The 20,317-nt window shown below is 45.4% G+C and overlaps 1 protein-coding gene across 20 annotated transcripts in view; it reads right to left on the bottom strand.

The window, feature by feature from the left end:
• R3hdm2 (R3H domain containing 2) overlaps nucleotides 1–20,317 on the bottom strand; it is a 111,876-nt gene that overhangs the window by 6,190 nt on the left and 85,369 nt on the right. For 15 of the 20 annotated variants that reach the window (XM_057758149.1, XM_057758150.1, XM_057758141.1 and 12 more), the window contains 8 exons: nucleotides 17,911–18,134; nucleotides 14,667–14,842; nucleotides 9,407–9,508; nucleotides 7,138–7,380; nucleotides 6,712–6,838; nucleotides 6,344–6,504; nucleotides 5,785–5,939; nucleotides 4,268–4,368 (listed from right to left, as the gene is read on the bottom strand). In XM_057758149.1, the coding sequence (XP_057614132.1) occupies nucleotides 4,268–4,368; nucleotides 5,785–5,939; nucleotides 6,344–6,504; nucleotides 6,712–6,838; nucleotides 7,138–7,380; nucleotides 9,407–9,508; nucleotides 14,667–14,842; nucleotides 17,911–18,134 (1,289 nt within the window). The remainder of the gene's footprint in view (nucleotides 1–4,267; nucleotides 4,369–5,784; nucleotides 5,940–6,343; nucleotides 6,505–6,711; nucleotides 6,839–7,137; nucleotides 7,381–9,406; nucleotides 9,509–14,666; nucleotides 14,843–17,910; nucleotides 18,135–20,317) is intronic. The other 5 variants (XM_057758153.1, XM_057758152.1, XM_057758148.1 and 2 more) reach the window with 1 other exon arrangement.

The following is a 20,317-nucleotide window of genomic DNA, read 5'->3' on the forward strand; positions in this document are numbered from 1 at the left end:
CGCCAGTCCTTCCTCCTTCCACTGCACACTGAATGTACAACAAACAAGCCTGGTCACTGTCCCCTTAGAAAGGACAGTTTATTAACAACTCGGACGTTAAGCAGAGTTGAGAGCAGAGTCTGAGGTGCATTCTGGAAGGATACCTGGACTCTATCCTGGAGATGCTGAGATAGGACGGGTACTTTGTAGAGCTCATCTTATACTTATACTGGATAACAGGGTGATAAAGGGAGGGGACTAGGGTAGGAAAGCTGAGACAGGAGGGTAGCCAGAAGGATGATGGCAGGGCCAGAACCTTCTGAAGGCTATACTGGCAGATTCCAATATAGCACAGCTGGATATGACTGTGAGGTTCTGGTACTGTAGCTACAGATAGTTTTTTCTACTGACAAGGTGGAGGAGGGAAAGGTCCAATCTTCCTTGTGGAAAAAGAAGGTTGAGTCAGGGAGAAGCAGTTTGATGGACAGTCCCCACTGGGAGGAATAGGGAGGGCTCTGGTTCTACACAGGGATTACACAGCATGATAGTTTTCTTTTGACCTTTCAGGCCGTATTCTTGCTGGGGCTGAGCTGGCGTGGATAGTGGTGAAAAAATGGGATTACCGGGATTACCAGCTCAGAAGCTGCAATGCTGTGCTTTTCATGGTCTGGTACTTCAGGGCTGCCATTGCCTCTACGATGGGAAATGCTACAGTCTCTGGGTACTAGCCATGCTGGAAGGAGAGTGCTTGCTCAGGTAGTATTGGTCATAGTTCAGTAAAAGAAAAAAGACAGGAGGTCTCAGAGAGCAATCTGATCTGTTTCTCTGGCCAGTTTGTGTATCCCACTATCTAGGGTTTATTAAATCAGAGAGCATGAATAGTTAGTGCAATAGGCTGCTATCTTCCTATGCCCTGCTCCAAAGGGAGCAACACACTCATCAGTGTGGCTGGCACAGGGCCATGGGACATCACAGTGTGGTACCCTGTGCATCCCTAACAACTCTCCCTTACTACAGCTGCTCGGGCTCCCTGGCTCCCCGTCCTATCAGCCCTATGCACTATACCACCCTCTACCAACAACACTGCAACTGACTTTATTCAAACTCCTCAATGCACCCAACGGGCCACCACAAAAATAATCAAATCTATAGCTTTTCTAGAGGCAGCTCATAATCAGAGCCTAACGCCCTGGGCGAGGGAAGGTGGGCACAGGTGTATGCAATGCCTGCATAGGCAGGACAGAGGAAGCATCTCCTAATACCAACACAGATATAAGGAGCTATTGGGAGCTCAAGGTGAGGAAGAAAGAGAAGTCCTTATATTATCTTCTCTGATGCCAGCAACAACAATAAATACAGCCAGGAGTCTTAGCTGCAGCCTCCCCTCTCAACTCTCCATACTCAGTCCTCCCCCACTGGCCTGGAGCACTGTTCCTTCACTCAACCGAGGACACAGCACTCAACTGATGAGCTGACTTTATGCTTCTCCTCCTCGAGCCAAAAGCAGGTGGCATCTGTTAACTGCTGAACCGTCCCTACTTCTTAATGGACATGGCAAAAAAAGAAAAAAATTCCACTGCCCAGTGATAGCACTTCCCTATCACCGGGCTGGGGAAGGAGCCTGGGCTGAGAGCGGGCGGAAGAGGGAAAAGGGGGCTGAATAAGGAAATCAATTTCAGCTTGAGAGCTAAGAAAGGAGAGGGGACATGTGAATGGCTTTTTAAGTGGCATCATTAAACCTGGGCAGAAAGGTCGATTGGGCAGAGCAAACCACATAAATACAAGCAGATGACATTTATGTCTGGCAGAATTGGTTTTCGCTTTTTGTTTAGATTTTTTTTTTTTTAGATCACTGAGAGAGAAAACTGAAAACTGATAGGGCTTCTTCCTTACCACGAGGGACCAAATCTATGAAAAAGAAATGAAGTCAAGATCATAGGACAGAAACCAGTATCTTGGCTCCTCACCCCAGCTTCTTTTTGTCAAGGGAGAGGAAGATCTTTCTGAAGTGGAAGAGAATATTCTCAGCTTTGAAACCCTTAGAAATGAGGCAGTAAAGGCTGAGAGGCTGTTCCCGTGTGCACTTCACACTGTCCGTGCTGCTGTGTCACCGTGAGGGAGCCTGTAGACAAGCCTCACTGCTCTCTCCTGCTTCTGTGCATCTTCCCAAACAGAACCCGGTAAACCTCAGGGGACCTGAAAGCCATCGTTTCAGTGGGAGACAAAGTGTTTCCTGGAGTTATGGTTTTATCTAGCATTATAGTGGCAGAATTAAGGTTCAGGCCTAGAGGTGAACTGGTATTAATAAACCTCAACAGTTGTTCCGGGAACAGCCAATCCTAATCCCTGCCTTTATTTTTGGAAAAGTGACCATGTTGCTACATGAGAGGAGGGTGGGGTGACCGTCCTCTGAAGGTGAGAGAGTGGCTTTTGTGACTCTGCCTGCCAAGTTAACAGGAACTAGAAAAGAAAGCGGAAGAAACACTTGTTTCTTTTTTTAAATTTCCTTAACTTCCATGAGCAGGTATTAACAATTTTAAAAATTAATTGTCGAGGGAACATCATCTCCTAGTTAACATGGGTAGGATAGAGGGTCTGGGTCCCACTGTCTGGGAAAGGTATAGGGCTGTCAGAAGCTTAGGACCAGTCTAGGGAAGAAAGGAGCTATAACTGGGGAAATTCCAAAGCAGTAAGGAAAACAGATGATGGAGAGGGCTGGGAAGCTCGAACTCTTTCCTTCTCCAGCCTGGGCCTAGATCTCAGGTGCTGCTAGTCTCCAGAACAAAAGATGTTTTAGTTGGCTTGGCACAAGGTCAAGTGAGTAACGCTAAATTATTTTCTGTTTCTTTGTTTTTGATCCAAAGACCCTTTATATTTGAACAACAGATATCAGAAACCAAAGAGATATACTAACATACCACAAAAAATGTCAACAATACACACACAAGCATATCCTTTATGCACATGCACACATGGATCTTAACAAACAGGGAGAAAATCCCTGTGGTACCGAGCACCAACACAGTACATGGTACACAGTAATTTTTGGAGAGTGGTTTCTACAATTTCCATATTCCACTGAGAATTTCAAGGCCAAGTGCCCTTGGCAGACAGTAAGAAGTGGCTGGAGAGTCCACTCATGTAATAAAAGAGTAGATAAATTTAAAGCCTTAGCTTTCAAGAGATCTGTGTTTGGTCTGGATGAAACCAGAGGTTATTTCACCTTAATAGATCATGTCTTATGAGCAACAGTAATTCTGTAATTGCCCCAAAGCATCTAACAGTGAAAGTGCAAAAAATCTTAGGAGAAAGTCCTTCATCCCAATTGGAAAAACCAGCCAAATGGCTCCCTCTCACCAGAAGAGGGCGCGCAGACATCCCCAAGCAAAGTGGAATGGGGATGGCCCGAGGGTGAATTACAGTTCAGAAATTCTGTCTCAAAAACAAGAAGAAGAAAGAAAAGAATAAAGATTCCTTTCCCAAAGCCCTGAAGCTTCTTTAGCTGTAGTGCATCAAGTGTTGGGAGGACTGGAAGGGAAACAAGTGAGGGCAATCAGCCTGGGTATGCTGGAGGGCAGACGGAGGCCTACAGCTGTTTAGCATAAAGCCCATTTAGTTTCTGGATAGAAAGAAAGAGCACAAAGCCTCCTGAAGATCTGTTGTTGAAGATGCAGCTTATAGGGCACAAAGTCAGAAGATCTAAGTTTCGGTCCTAGGACTATGATGACCTTTGGTAAGACATTCACTGGACTCTTAGATTTCCTTATAGACTATGGTCAGAATAAAAACATCACAGTGGCCTGGCAGTGGTGGTATACGCCTTTAATCCCAACACTGGTCTACAGAGTGATTTCCAGGACAGCCAGAGCTAAACCTGTCTTGAAAAACCAAACCAAACCAAACCAAACCAAAATCACAATGTATATGAGTACACACCAAAATCTGCAAAATAGATCTATGGTGGGTTTAAAAAACATTTTCAACTTTTTTTTCATATTCCCAAGAGAAAAAGAAAAGCTGTCTAAAGGACAAATGAGTGCAGGTCACAGAGGTAAGGCAAAAAACACGGACACGTGCGCACATACACATGCAGGACCCAGAGATGTAGCCCAGACCCATTGTCCTTCTGTATCTACCTTCTGAGTATTAGCACTAAGGCGCCACACTCCACACTCACCAAGACTTAGGTCTTTGTGATGACGTCACCGCTCACCTCTGAACCCCCCACTGCTTTACAATGTAAGCCTTCAGCAGGCCTAAGCTCTCCCCAGATTCTTTACCCCCTTACCTGAGTACTGCTGTGGCATCTGTGGTGGGCTGCAGGGAGAGGGTGACTGAGGCATCTGGTACTGCTCAGAGCCATGAGGCTGCAGAAACCCCACAGAAGGGCTGGGAGGTGAGAAGAGAGGACTGGTAAGGACGGGGGAGAACCATGGTTCCTGGCAAACAGCTGCTGCTCCCTAGGCCTCCCCTGTGGGAAGCAGAGGCAGCTACAAGCCATTCCCAGATCAATTTGCCATGCAATTTCTAAAATCACTCATCAGTTCAAACTTAATTATATATATTTGTACTTGATCATCTTTCAATTAGGAAGCTGCTAATCAGTGCTAAATATGGGATGAGAGCAGCACATGCTCTTCTCAACTGTGTGGAGCACCAAACACACGTGTACATACACAGAGGTTTTAGACAAAGAAGTACTAAATCAAGCCAGGGTCAGACCCACAGTGCTAGGAAGAACTAAGGGTGCATACACAGTGGGAAACACTGGGCATCACTTAAAGACAAACAGGAGAAAAAAAAGCTGTGAAATTCAAAACAACATGGAGATATATACATAAACAGAGAAACAAACACACATTGGAGGTGAACGCACATTAATTCTAGTTCAGCTGCACGTCTGTCCAGCTGTGTGACTTCAAGTAGTTTGTTAGGATTCCTACTTGAATCTCCTTATCCATCCATATATCCATTCATCTATACAATCATTCATTTATTTATCTGCCCTATCTATCTATTATCTTTCATCTGTCTATCTATCTATCTATCTATCTATCTATCTATCTATCTATCTATCTATCATCTATCATCTGTCTGTCTGTCTGTCTGTCTATCTATCCATCTATTTTGTTTTTTTTCCAGCCTGGGTTTCATTGTTTAGACCTGACTGTCATGGACTTGCTCTGTAGAACAGCCTGGCCTCAAGCGCACAGAGATCAGCCAGAGATAGGAGGCAAAGGCAGGTGGATCTTTGAGTCTGAGGCTGCCCTAGAGTACAGAATGAGCTCCAGGACAGCTAGGGATACAAAGTGAGACCTTGTCTGGAAAAAAAATAAAATAAAAAAACCCCAAACAATCAAAAAAGAAAAAAACACAAACAATGGTAGCAGACTAGATTATTTCTAAAAATATCTCCTCTACAGCTATGATATATCTATCCTCTCTCTATAGAAAGAAAAAATTATATAAGTATATTGTAAAATTGGTTCTTTTAATGATGATTGGTCCCTATCTCATAGTTTTGGGTCCAGCTGATTGAATAACAATCATTCCAATCTGTGTCTCAGGAGCAGGCTGTTCTCGCTGCTAAGCTTTATATACATACCAAATCAAAGGAGGAAAGGAGAACGACCCTCCCACACATACTTTTCAGACTGCTGACTTTCAAGTGGTGACCCTAATGCATTAGGCTCCCAAGTACTGGACTGCATGTGTGCACTGTGCCAGGACACTGATGGGGTCTTTAATCTTAGGTCTCTTAGACAGTCAATGGGAGCTGTGTCCCGCCTCTTCAGCAGGCCTCACCTGGTGCCGTTCTGCTGAGCCGCTGGGATCATGCTGTAGTATACGGGCACACCCCCTGCTGGGAGGCCTCCTTGCACAGATTGGCTGGCAGGGACCAGCATGGGCTGCTGGAAAGGTGGCTGGACCACATTTTGTGAGTCACTGCCCACTGGGACCTGGGTAAAGAAGAACATAACTAGGGGTCAGCTCATCAGGAGCCCAGCACAACTTCCCATTTTAGGAGTCTCCAGTGCTCCTCCTCTGCCCAAAGCAAACACCCACAGAGCCATTACAAGCTCTCCTTCTTTCATACATCGTCCTCAGATAACAGACACAAGGAGGGAGCTTGGTTCTCCTCTGGACTGTTTCCTGGGCACACAACTCTTATGTGACTGTATGGAAACCACAGTCTAAAGACTCTTCTCAACTCTTTGGGCTTGCTTTGAAAATAAACAACCCTAAAAGTGCTAGGGAAAGATGCTATCTCAGTGTTGGGAATTTAAGTCTGCATGACCCCAGGAGGCTGTCCTTTCTGCTTCACAAGGACGGGGTGACCATTTCTAACACAGAATACACCCACTTGGTAGGAAGGCAGTGGAGTGTACTGAACCACAAGGCCTTGCATCTGGCCTCCCATGCTGCTTCTCTGGTTGCTGAGTAGGCCCTGGTTCTGAGGCTGCTGGACCCCAAGCATGCCTTGGTAAGCCGTCTGCTGCTGGTTAGGCATCATGGGCTGTAAACCTAAGGATGGATAAGGCACAGAAGTCAGTACGAGTGTTTAGGAGGTCACGCTACAGCTCTAACTGCCTTTCCTTCTATATTCTTACCTGACCCCTCCTTAGAAATCTAGGACTTCCTCCTCCCTCCCTGCCTGACTCCCGGGAAGGTCCTTCTCTCCTTGGCTCTGTCCTCCCCGTGACACCATTTCACACCAGCACTTCCACTCACCAGGCTGCTGGGATGGCTGAGGCAGCTGTTGACCACGCTGGGGGCTATAGGCCACCGGGTGAGAGAGAGGTCGATATTGCTGGTTGGAATTAGGATACTGTCCAGGGGGATAGTAAGAAACCTGGATCTTTGGTCAGAGGAAATAGATGTAAGAGGTCTCTTTAATCCGGCCATAACATCTGCAAATTACTAAATGCCTCAGGGCTGATAACCAGAAATTTGCAAATAGAGACATTTTGGGTTCACAATTATCAGGTGACTAAACAAGTTTGAAATAAATCAAGACTTGTGTCTCTTGAAAGGAGGTCTCTGGTACAACAGGGACTGTCCAAAGTGAACAATGGGGATAGAAGTCTTTCTGGTCTGTCTAAACCAGAGGAAGACAAACTGGAGCACTGACTAGGAGCTGAGAAAAGGGCTGCTTACCTGCTGTGGGGGCTGCATGTAGCCTTGGGGTGGCAGGACTTGCTGAGGAGGTGGTGCATGGTTAGAGGTGGAGTAGTTAGAAGTAGGGAGGGGCTGCCCTGCAGAAGCCATGATGAAGCTAGCTTGCTGAGGATGTTGGGAAATAAGCGGGGGCTGGAACAGAGCTGAGGACGGGTCAGCTGCTTCAGTAGAACCTTGGCGGCTAAGGCTCATTTGTCCAAAGGGGTTGCTGAGGTCATCCACCTGTGGGGAGAGTAGGCGACTCGAGGACTGAGGCTGTGCCAAGCCTTATGCATTTGGCTTCAATACGGAAAGAGACAGAGCTGGTGTGCTGGCACACACCTGGGAGGTGGAGGCTGGAGGATCATCAGTTCAGGATGAGCTTCAGCTACACACTAAGTTCTGGGCTAGTCTCGGCTACACAGGCCTTGTCTCAAATATATTAATAACTAAAACCAAGACCAGAACGACAGAAATAGCAATGTTCTAAAGCAGCAGTTCTCAAGCTTCCTAATGCTGGGGCCCTTTAACACAGTTCCTCATGCTGCAGGGACCTCCAACCATAAAATTATTTTGTTGCTACTTCATAACTGTAATTTGCTATTGTTATGAATCATAATGTAAATATCCGTGTTTTCTGATGGTCTTCAGGGAAAGGGTCAATGGACCCCCAAGGGGTCAGGACCCACAGGTGGAGGGCTGCTACTCTACAGCATCCCTAGACCATTTGAGGCAGTCGTGCCTCTGTGCCCTGAGAAAAGCTGTGTAAAGCCCAAGTTCAGAAACAGCATCTCTACAGAATGGTGACAAGGGCTTCCCTAATGACAACTGGAGGCAAAGGGTACAACTTCTACCTACCTAAGGAATACAGGACAAACAAGAATCCTTCTGTTTCCTGCATTCCTCATGCTCCTAGCTATAAAAAGGGCTCCTGCCTTGCTATAAATGCTGTTTTTATCAACCATCTGGAAACACCTGTGTAGAATATGGCCAGCAAGGTTCCTGCGCCTCTACAGCCAAGAACCGACTGCTGGGCTCACGCCTGCTGCTTGTCACTGTGCTCCCTTCCGAGGTCATTTCCACCTTTGTTCTCTGACACTACCTAGAGTTCTCCTGCCCTTCAAAACCCACTTCCAATTCTCACCTCCGAAAGGAGGCCAGGGAGAGAGGCTGATCCAGAGAAAGAGACTGACTGGCAGGACTGTAATTACCTTCCTCCTAGCTGTCTTCCCTACGCACAGGTGATGGTGTGCCATCTCGCACTTGCGTGGGGACAGGTTAGTTTCTTAGCTCCCTGGTCTGTTCTACTCTCTGAAAAGTAATTCACATCCAAACACACATGCACATACATCTCTGAACAATAATTTACATCCAAACACACGTGTACACACATCCCTGAACAGTAATTCACATCCAAACGCACATGCACATACATCAGAGTAGTTCTTTTGCAAAAGAAAATACTAGAAATCAAAAGGAAACATTGGCCTTTTGATTCATTCAATTTCAGAGAACTGTCGCTATTTCTTGTCAGGAATAGATGACAAGAGAGCTGGATTGCAGATGGATTTTTAGGTCCACATCCAGCACTTTCAGAATGGGGATAGGGGTAGGAGGAAAAGCGGGGAGGGTTTTAGTAAAACAGCAAAGAGGTGTGTGTGACCAATGTAAGTAGAAAAAGTAAGGGCTCAGCACCACCATCAAGTTATCAACTATGAGGCAAATCAGATTTGCAAAGGATTTGTATTTAGGATGCAAACAATTTATTATTTTTTTAAATTTATTTATTTTTGGTATTTTTGAGACAGGATATTCCTCTAGCCCAGGCTGGACTGGAATTCACTATGTAGCCTAGGCTGGCCTTGCACTAAGGGCAATCCTTCTGCCTTACCCTCGTAAGTGCTGAGATTGAAGGTCTGTACACTACACTCACAGCATAGATGGCATGTACTGTGCATCTGACACAGTGAGATGGGTTAAGAGAGGAAGAAGCTGGGAACAACGAACTGACGGATACACACAGCAGAGACAAGGGCCAGGTTCGTCCCATCACTTCCTGACACTCCCTGTCATGTATTTACCTATCTTTTGGTTGCCATGATGAGGCCATCATTTGGAATTAGGTTCAGCCTGTGCTGGTCCCTCAGAAATAGCTTTCAACATCTCTTCCAAAAGCACAACATGCTTGCAAGACCACCAGACTGACCCAGACATCCCCACAGATGCAGGCCACACAGGGACAAGACAAAAGGGAGCGTGGAGTTTATACCATGTTGTACTGCTGGGGCGGAGAAACTGGCAGAAGGACTTGGGGACAGGAGCTTGGAGAGAACTGAACAGGCTGCGGAGAGGGCTGCAGGGCCGGGACTGGCTGTGGACCAGCAGAGAGGCATGTGGAGAGGAAGAGAAAGGACAAAAGGAGAGGCGGAGGGGCAGAAATGGGGGGGAAGGGGAGGAACAGCATGTTAATCATAGGAGACATTTCACATGGACCACAAGGCCACCAAGCAGCTTGGCCACCAAGCCTGGGGTAGCTGGTAGCTTTCACATCTCTATCAGAAGAAACCCAGTGTACTCTCTGCCCATTAGCCACTCAAACTGTGCGGCTCTTGTGAGTGTGAGTATCAGGACTCTCAAGGCCAAGGTCTGTGACCTAAATGCCCACTTGAGGGATTCCTGTGTGCACGGCTGCACTGCTTTTGTAGGGTCATCCAAGGGCAGGTCTCCTGGAAGAAGGACTCATCCACAGAGACGTCGCCCTCTAGAGGGAAGAAAAACAATAGACACCCAGCAGATTCTGGAGCCTAGCCAGCTCCTGCAGGTTGTAAGGAAAAGATGCCCTCATGAACAAATGGGGTAAACTCAGGGTCAAATAAAACCAGATTAGCTATGTTTTTATCCCCATCCCTTCACTAGCTTCAGGCAGGAGAATCTGTTTACTGAGAACAACTAATTCTATTTTCCTCATTTGAATTATCTCATCAATTCTCCAATCAGTCTCCCATAGAGGAGGAAGGAGAGAAGAAGAGAGGTAAGGAAAAAGAGGGACATAACATTTACACTCATGACAGCCTTACAAAAATATCTAGATATGATAGCTTGTAATTCTGACAATAAAAATAAAGGTCAACCTGGGGATGTAGCTAAGTAGAGTGTTTGCTGGAAGTGCAAGGTTCTTGGTTCAACCCTAAGCAACAGTCCCCATCCCCTAAAAATAAGGCTCAGAGAATCTGAATATCTCACCTGGGATCATACAGCTAAATGACAGAATAAGGCTTGAAATCCCCTGTCTCGAAAATCCAAAAAAAAAAATCCCAGTTCTTTTCTTTCCTTTTTTTTCTTTTTTTTTTTTTTTGGTGATAGGGTTTTTCTGTGTAGCCCTGGCTGTATTGGAACTCACAGAGATCCACCTGCCTCTGCCTCCTAAGTGCTGGGATCAAAGGAGTGTGTCACAACCACACTCCTGAAATCCTGTTGTAATATGAGCGGCGGGGCTGCGTCCCCTGCACCCGGCCGCCCGCATGGCTAGCTTATGCCCTGAAATAATTACACGGAAACTGTATTCTTTTAATCACTGCCTGGCCCATTAGCTCCAGCCTCTTATTGGCTAGCTCTTACATATTGATCTAACCCATTTTTAATATTTTGTGTAACACCACGAGCTGGCTTACCAGGAAAGATCTTAACCTGTGTCTGTCTGGAGTGGGAGAATCATGGCGACTCACTGACTCGGCTTCTTTCTCCCAGCATTCTGTTCTATTTACTCCACCCACCTAAGGGTTGGCCTATCAAATGGGCCTAGGCAGTTTCTTTATTAATTAACCAATGAAAACAACAGATTAATACAAGACCCACCTCCATCAAAATCCAGTTCCTTAGGACATGTGCTCACACCAGTCTATACTAAGAGTGTGGAGAGGGATGAAGGGAAGGGAATTGTAAGACTCCCCAAAGGGAACTGGAATCCTTAGAGATTTGACATTGGGATTTTTAAAAAGTTACTGAGAGTCCCAAATACCCTGGAAAGGAATGTTGCCCCAGCCTGGACTCCTGACAGTCCTTGTTTTCTATCGCATTCTAAATGTAACTGCTGGCCAAGCTGCCAAGTGTCAGCTACAAATGCTGGGGGTTTTTAATCTCCATTTGCTATTGTCCTCCCCTTCCTGGGAGAAGTTTACCTTGGCTCAGGCCTTATGAACTCTTGTTTTTCACACCCTTGTGAGTTTTAATGAAGACTGAAACTGGGAATGGTGGCCCACACCTTAATCCCAGCACTCAGGCAGAGACAGGCGAATCCTTGAGAGCTGGAGGCCAGTCAGGCTTACACAGGGAGTTCCAGGACAGTCAGGAGTACATAATAAAGATTCTGGAGTGAAGGGGGAGAAGAGAGAAGGGGGGTGGGGAGGATGGAGCTCTTCTGATTCCCTTAGCTAGGAAGCTTAAAGTGCGTAATGGATGTTTCGCCTGCATGCGTACCGTGTGCCACTTGCGTCCCTAACACCCACTGAGACAGAAGAGGGTACTTGTTCCCCTGGAACCAGAACTGCAGATGGTTGGGAGCTACCATGTAGATGTAGAAATGAACCTGTAAGAACAGCCAGTGACCACTGCTGTTTGCTGCTGAACCACTCTCCAGGTACTGCACTGGTTTTGTTTGTTTGGCTTTTATTTTTTGTTGTTATTCTACTATTATCTTCTTGGACAGTCAAATTCCAGAACCAGGATGTGTCTAAGAGAGCACAAGGACATCCGTTGCCACCTACTGGCGAGTCTGGGTAAAGTGAACAGCTCTACAGTGTCTTAAGACTCTAGTCACAGGGCTAAAGGGACTCTGTGCAACACTCACCTCAGCCTAAATCAACAGAACAAACACGGCCCCATGAGATGCATGTCTGCTCACACAGAGGAAACCTCTCAAGAGGGGCAGAGTATTGCTCTGCCAGGACAGCCCCGGGCCTCAGCAAACGCCTCTTCTAGGCACTGAAGGTAACTATCCCTTTCTCAGAGTTCTCCAAAAGGTTTACAACACAGTGGCAAGCGTTCCACTTCCTTCATTTCTGAATCATTATACTATCCGAGGAACCAAACAAGAATGACTTTTGTGCAATTTCTCAGCCCTATAGTGCTGACAGTCATTAGGACAACACAAGAAAAGGAAACAGGAAGGAAAGGCCTCAGGTGTGAAGTCTGGTACCACAGAAGAAAGAGGGAGAGAACCAGTAAGAAGGAAGGGATAGATAGAAGGTAAAAGGTGTGTGTGTGTGGGGGAAACAAATGTCAGATGGCAGTTTCAGTTCAGTAGCTACCATACACGTTTCTAGGACACTGCAACTTACCCAGGGTAGATTCTCTTGGGACTGTGTGACCAGGATTAATCTCAAGAGTATCATTCTGAGAGAATACAGACCTAATCCCCAACCTACACCACTGCACACCAACAACTCATCCACTGAATTGCAGAATCCAGAGCAGGGGAGGACTTGAGTACAAGTTTGGGGTTAGAGCCTACCACTCACTATTTCCTTCTATCTCCTTATCCCTTCTCCATTCTCACTGTGTTTTTAGGTGTGGATAGCAGGTAGAAGGAAAAGACAAAAGACTAAGAGAGAGAAAGGGAACAAAACTGTATTAAAATACATTTCAGGAAAAAAAAAAAAAACTAAAACAAGCTGGAACCTTAGCAAGTGAAATAAAACAACAATAGGAGGTGGCTGGAGGGAGTAAGTTTACCCATTCCCAGGCAGAGCAGAGGACCTACACACATGCCATGCCTTAGTGGGGACCCAAGCTAACAGACGATGTCATGGGGCAGATGGTGGGTCATCCTGGGATCTTCCCAACTGACTTTCCAGGGCACGGCTACCAGGCTGGAACTGACTTTTGCATCTAGAGAGGAGCTCTATCTAAGGCCATGCTGGACTGCACAGGGAGATGAAGGATGCTGGCAGGTACAAGAACACCTGAAGCCGGGCGGTGGTGGCGCACGCCTTTAATCCCAGCACTTGGGAGGCAGAGGCAGGCGGATCTCTGTGAGTTCGAGGCCAGCCTGGTCTACAAAGGGAGTTCCAGGACAAGCTCCAAAGCTACAGAGAAACCCTGTCTCGAAAAACCAAAAAAAAAAAAAAAAAAAAAAAAAAAAGAACACCTGAAAATGGTTGCAGAGAAGTCTAGACAAATGGGCTTCTGCCTACCAGAGAATGCCTGAGGACAAAACATGGGGCTCTAGTCATGAACAATTGTTTATAAGACAGCAAGTGGCTACTCAGAATATTTCTTATTCTTTATAGGCAGGACAGTTCCATGACGAACTGAGAGAAGACTTGGCTCTTTTTTTTTTTTTTTTTCTTTTTTTTTACTTTTTCAAGACAGGGTTTCTCTGTGGTTTTGGAGCCTGTCCTGGAACTAGCTCTTGTAGACCAGGCTGGTCTCGAACTCACAGAGATCCGCCTGCCTCTGCCTCCCAAGTGCTGGGATTAAAGGCATGCACCACCACCGCCCGGCTAAGACCTGGCTCTTATGCGGATGGCTTTCATGTCTGCACAGAAGCATATGTTTCTCAAACCCTGGTTAACACCAACATCAACCAGGGCTTTACTATGTAGCGTTGTCTGCCCTAGAACTCACTACCAGGCCAGTCTTGAATGCATTGAGATTCAACTGCCTCTACCTCCTGAGCTCTGGGATTAAAGGTGTGAGCTGCCCCTCCACCATAAAGAAGATATGGCTCTTTTAATGTCAAGTCAAATAGACAAGTTTTGGGGTCTTTATGTCTTTAAGGAAGGTCTTACTCTGCAACTCATGCTAGCCTCAAGCTCACTATGTAGCCTGGCTATCTTCAAGCCTTGATCCTCCTTCCCACATGTGGCATGTCACCTGTCTGGTATTTTATGTCTTATGATAATATGCTGTGGATCTTGAGTGTTATTCTTGCCCCTGAACCAATAAATAAGTATGTGTTTATGGATCGACATATGGATCAGTCAACCTATGGGGTGAAAGGGGGGCCGAGCACTTTTCAAGTTCCACATGTAGGCATAGTGAACAAAATCACCTTGTTAACTACACAGGACTTTAAAGATCACAGCAGAAACATGGTGTGGAGTATAAGATCTAACAATTCTCAGTAAAAACTGGGAAAAACTGTCAGGCACACACCTTTGGAATCTCCATACTCAGGAGGCAGAGGCTGATGAACTTCTCATTTACATAACAAGTTCCAGGCCAGGCAGGGCTACACAGAGACCCAGTGTCTAAGAGAGAGGAGGAAAACGAAACGGAGCTCTCAGGCTAGCCCAGTGCACGGTACAGTCTGTAATCCCTACACCTGGGAAGTGGAGGCAGGAAGGAGAGATGAGGCTGTCTCAACAGAACAAAGCAACAAAACTTTGGCCAAACACGTGCCTTATTATTTTCTTCCAGCACCTAACAAATAATAAATGAAGGCAGGAGTAGAGCACTTCCGACAAGAGACATGATGACCTCATTTCTAGAGCTTCCTTGAGTCAGAGCAAAGGGGGCCTGTGACTCACCTGTGAAATCATGTGATTATTCAGGGGAGGCTGTTGCTGAGGAGTGGGTGGGAGAGCAGGAAGTTGCTGCTGCTGTTGCTGCTGCTGTTGCTGCTGGGCAGGACAAGGGAGAAGGCCCCGGACAGACTGGGGTGAGGTGGCCTGGTTGCACACTTCTGGGGCACCTAGTGCCATACCTAAGGCAAAGAGGAGAGCCACCCAAAGTTGTAAAAGTACAAACCACACATATAACTACTCCTGAAGGGCCCAGTTTCAGGATTTTACTTTTTCCTTGCCCTTTTCTGTCACTTCCTTCTACCCATGCCCCACGTTTATCCAAAGATCAATGCAAGGGTACAGACATATTGCAGTTTCTCTGCTGATAGGCATCCACCTCTTAGCAGGTTTCTGCTTCCTAAAGTCAGGAACCACCTTGAACGTCAATGTCTGGTTTAGGAATTAAACAAAATGTTCTACAGGGAGAGGCAGGTAGATCTCTGTGAATTTGAGGACTGCCTAGTCTACATAGTAAGTTCCAGGATAGTCAGGGTACATAGAAAGACCTGTCTCAAAACAAACAAACAAACAAACAAAAAACAAAACTCCCCACAAACGAGACGCTGTTGAGGCATCTCCCTGATGTGTCTAAAATAAATCTGTGTGTCACAATGTAGCTGAAAATAGAAAGCTTCAGAGATTCCTGGTCCCTTATGGGACTCTGTGTTCTTCTCACTTTCTCCTCAACTTGTATAATACTATTCTTTTTTTTTTTTTAAATATTTATTTATTTATTATGTATACAATATTCTGTCTGTGTGTATGTCTGTAGGCCAGAAGAGGGCACCAGATTTCATTACAGATGGTTGTGAGCCACCATGTGGTTGCTGGGAATTGAACTCAGGACCTTTGGAAGAGCAGGCAATGCTCTTAACCGCTGAGCCATCTCTCCAGCCCCCGTATAATACTATTCTTACAAAAGCTGATGAGAGAGCAACTTGTTTCTTCAAGCATCCATAATCACACATATATACAACCTTTACCCAACAAATTTTCCCATTTCCAGGCTAAGGCTTTTGCATATTCACACATTTACTTATTTAGCTATTTATTTTAAGGTGCCACTGTTTTTGACGTTTTATTTATTTTTTATTTTATGTGTACTAATGTTGGGTTCCCTGGAACTGGAGCTACAGACAGGTGTGGACTCGAACCCTCTGGAAGAGCAAGTCTTAACCACTGAGCCTCCTCTCCAGACCCCAATACATCTTCTTAAATAAAGAGAAATAAATGTTTGCTCTGGCTCAACATACAACATACTTTTACTAAATATATATTACATGTGAGGAATTACGTAATAAACTTAGGATATAAACCTTGGCCTTTTGAAAGGCACAGGATTTCCTGATGGGATACATATCCAACTATTAAAATTTGGTAAGAGCTGGGCAGTGGTGGCGCACACCTTTAATCCAGCACCTGGAAGGCAGAAGCAGGTGGATCTCTGTGAGTTTGAGGCCAGCCTGGTCTACAGAGTGAGTTCCAGGACAGCTAGGGATGTTACACAAAAAAACCGTCTCAGAAAACACACAAACAAAATCTAGTAAGAAAAAAGAATTGGTGGTACTGTCCCTAAAGTTGAGTGACAGCAAAGACAAGGAATGAGGAATTCCTCAGAGGGTCAAGGAAGAGAAGGTGAGAGAAGAGGTGCACTTGGGGAATGACTAAAGTCTATCAGAATCAGACAGGACAAAGCTAATATCACACTCAAGAAATGGCTGGAGAAAGATAGACATTTGAAGCTACAATGTCAAACTAACAAGTTATGCTTTATTACGTAGCTTGAAATTTGTTATTATGTTTTTAAACAATTTATTTAGTACGTCTACAGTGTTCTGTCTCCATGTGTATATCTGCACACCAGAAGAGGGCGCCAGATCTCATTATAGGTAGTTATGAGTTACCATGTGGTTGCTGGGAATTGAGCTCAGGCCCTCTGGAAGAGCAGCCAGTGCTCTTAATCTCCAAGTCATGTCTCTAGTCCTATTGTTTTCTTTTTGAAACAGTATCTCACTATGTACTTGTGGCTGGCCTGCATTCACTGTATAAACCAGGCTGGCCTTAAACTCATAGAGACCCCCCTGCCTCAGCCACCCAGGCTGCCACCATGCCTTGTAGGCAATGTAGAAACATGAGCTTTATGTGAGTCTGTGTCCATGGTCAACAGAAGGTGGCACCTTCAGAACCACTCACCCTGTTTCATGGATTTGTTTATTGAGCTAGGCTGGTTGGTCAGTGAGCCTAGAAAAATCCTCTAGTCTTTACCTTCCCAGTACTGAGATTGTAAGTATACACCTTCATGCTTAGCTTTTTTGTTTGTTAGGTTTTTTTTGTTTTTGTTTTTGAGACAGGGTTTCTCTGTGTAATGCCCTGGAACTAACTCTAGACCAGGCTGGCCTTGAACTCACAGAGAAGTGCTTGCCTCTGCCACCTGAGGGCTAAAATTAAAGGCGTGCACTACCACACCCAGTGTGCTTGATTTTTTTAAAAAATAATTTTATTTTATGTGTATGATTATTTTGCCTGCCATGAATGTATGTAGGTAGGTATGTATGTGTAGTACATTCATGCCTGGTGCTCACAGAGGCTTAAAGAGGGCATCTGATACCCAGGACTGGAGTTATAGATATTCGTAAGCACCAGGGTGCTGGGAATCAAACCCAGGTACTATGGAACTTTGCCCTGAGCTAATGATCTATATCAGTTGGATAACATAAAATAATCAAACTCCAACTAGTCTTTCTTCCCTCCTTTCTAAAAATGAACAGAGTCTGAAAGAAAAAGAGGCAACTAGATTTAAGAATGGATAACAAGGGGGCTGGAGAGATGGCTCAATGGTTAAGAGCATTGCCGGCTCTTCCAAAGGTCCTGAGTTCAATTCCCAGCAACCACATGGTGGCTCACAACCATCTGTAAAGAGGTCTGGCGCCCTCTTCTGGCCTTCAGGCATACACACAGACAGAATATTGCATACATAATAAATAAATAAATAAATAAATAAATAAATAAATAAATAAATAAATATTTTAAAAAAAAAAAGAATGGATAACAAATCCAAGAAATCAGATTTCTCCTCCTCTTCTGCAAACGCCTTAAGTTTCTAGGAAACTATACTGAACTAGATGTGTCATCAAAAGTGAGTTATTAAGGATACTTTGCAAAAGCCCAGCAAGAAGGGCAGGTGTGACAAAGGGAGAAGCTGCAGTACCTGGCCTAGAGATCCTTCCTGCACTGCCACCTTTACTGCTGTCACCTCGGGTGAGGATGGAGATTCCACTGAAGCTGCTGGCTTTGGTGACAGGGGGTCGCATACTCCGGACAGAGCCATCCGAGTCTGTGCTGCTCCAAGGTCGTGGCTCCAGGGATTTGAGTTCGCTGTCTGTGCTACTCTGTCGGCTGCTTGAGGTGCGACTCAGCCCTTCACGGTTCCCCCTGCAGAAACCACAGTAGTTAGAGCACCCCCCACCCCCCCTTCAGCAAAAGAGCCGAGAGAGTTCTTTTTTTTTTTATTCTTTCACTAACCAAGAAGGGGGACGTCTTGTTAGCTGGGTGGCCAACTAAGATTAGATGAGGGCAGACAAACAAGGTACGTACAGTAACAAATCTGGAGGACAGTAAGTGCACCAACACCAATTCAAGGCAGAGGGGAACCACATATGCAGGACTGAGACTGACTGTGGTCTCTCTCTTTCCCACACCTGCAGGGACCTCACACATGCAAGGAACAGAGGGCAGCAAAGGGGCAGTTGTGACTTCTGGGACTCTAGAAGTTACTGTTGGTAGAAGGTAGGGGTAGCCAGGGACATGGGTAAATCCCACAAAAGGTCTCCCAGACAGCATGTACCTGAGCTAGGAGAGGTACTGGGTATGAACATCTTTCCTGGGGTTGGAAGATGACAGTGAACAGTCTGACTGTTGTTTCCTTAAGTTCTGTGCTGGTCTATCAGCACAACAGATTCCACAGCCGCTGAGGACTGGAATCCGGTGTTCTTGTGTGCTATAAGGTGTGTTTGTGTGTGTATATGCAGGCCCCCACACGTGTATGGAGGCCAGAAGTAGACATCAGGCATCTTTCTAAAGTGTTTTATACATTGTCTTCATTTGTTTTGTGTACACGTATGGATGTATGTTAGAGGACAACTTGCAGGTGTGGATCCCAGGAACCATACTCCAGCTGTGGGGCTTGGTGGCAAGGCAGGCAGGCATCTTTTCTTGCTAGGTCATCTCACCAGCCTTCCACTTTTTTTTTCTTTTTTGAGACAGTGGTTCTTACTGAATCAATTAGGCTGCTGGCCTAATTGAGCTCCATGGATGCTCTTGTCTTTGCCTCCACCCCTATTCCTAGGAGAGGGGTTACAGATGTTCTACCACGCCATCCAGTTCTTCATGGATGTTGGGGATCTGAATTCAGATCTTCATGACTGTGCAGCTTTAGAGACCGAGCCATTTCCTCAGTCCTTCCGCTGTGCACTCAGTGCTTCTTACTAAAGGCAAGAGTCCACAAGTCCCTTCATTTTACTTTCACTTAACAACTACTACCTAAGGTGCCCGGATGACAACAATAATAAAGATTTTGGTATATACATTGGTGAATAACTTGGCAAACTCATGGTAGTGTGTTTCCCTCCTTTTTACCATTATCCCACCAAAACCAAATAGAAAATATTACTCAAATCACCTGAGTTTCAAATGCCCTTTGCCTCAGTTATTCTGAGAACTAGCTGACTTGAAACTTGAAATTCTACTGCTCTGCCTCACAAGTGCTGTCTTACTGCAGGTATGTGCCATGAGGGGCTTATAGTCCTTTCCTAGTTTCTATTAGCCGTGCTGCCCATGGAGAGCTAAGAACATACTGGCACAACAGATCAGGAATATGACAATTCTTATTTCCTACTTGAAATATATATAATCTCATGCTTCTCTCTATATAGTCAGAATAAGGGACCGTAACATATTCCTGTTTTCTCCAAAACATGACCTTTTTTCTTCAGATGCTAAGAGAAAAAAGGGAACATAAACCAGAGATTGTTCAAAAACAGATGTGAAGCAAGAGCCAGTAGCTATGTCTCAGCCAGGATACCCAAGGCAACGACGTGTGTCTGTGGGTGAGGCTGCTCCTTAGACACTGGAGCATGAATTCTGTTGGCTTTCTTCAATTAGAACATTGTATTATGTATTAGGATAACCCTGTCTTTTACGTTCTCATTCTTGATACCTGAGGTAGACAGCAAATGAGGCAACCTTAAACTAAGTACCTTGGAGAGTTAGGGTTGAAGCTGTGGTGCTTCTCTACCTAACCAGGTTCCCCACGGCAGAGCGGGTCAAATGCTCAACGTGTGGACTGTCAGTTAATTTTATACAGTGTCCTTGAGAGAGAAGCTAGAGAGAAAGCAGATCAGTCTCCTTCTGTACAAATAATCATTTCACTAAAAGTACGGCAATTTGGGAGAGTAATTTAAATTGAATTCTGGGAGTGGATTGGGTTGTCTGCAAGTTAGAGGATGTGGTAGGGAATAAAAATGCTCTTAATAAAGCAGAGTGAACGCAGGCTAGCTCAGCCTAACTGCTGTCACTGTTTCAAGATGGGGTATATACACTGCCCAAGCAGGCCTCAA

The sequence above is a fragment of the Chionomys nivalis genome, chromosome 25 (assembly GCF_950005125.1).
Source record: "Chionomys nivalis chromosome 25, mChiNiv1.1, whole genome shotgun sequence".
Lineage (NCBI taxonomy): Eukaryota > Metazoa > Chordata > Mammalia > Rodentia > Cricetidae > Chionomys > Chionomys nivalis.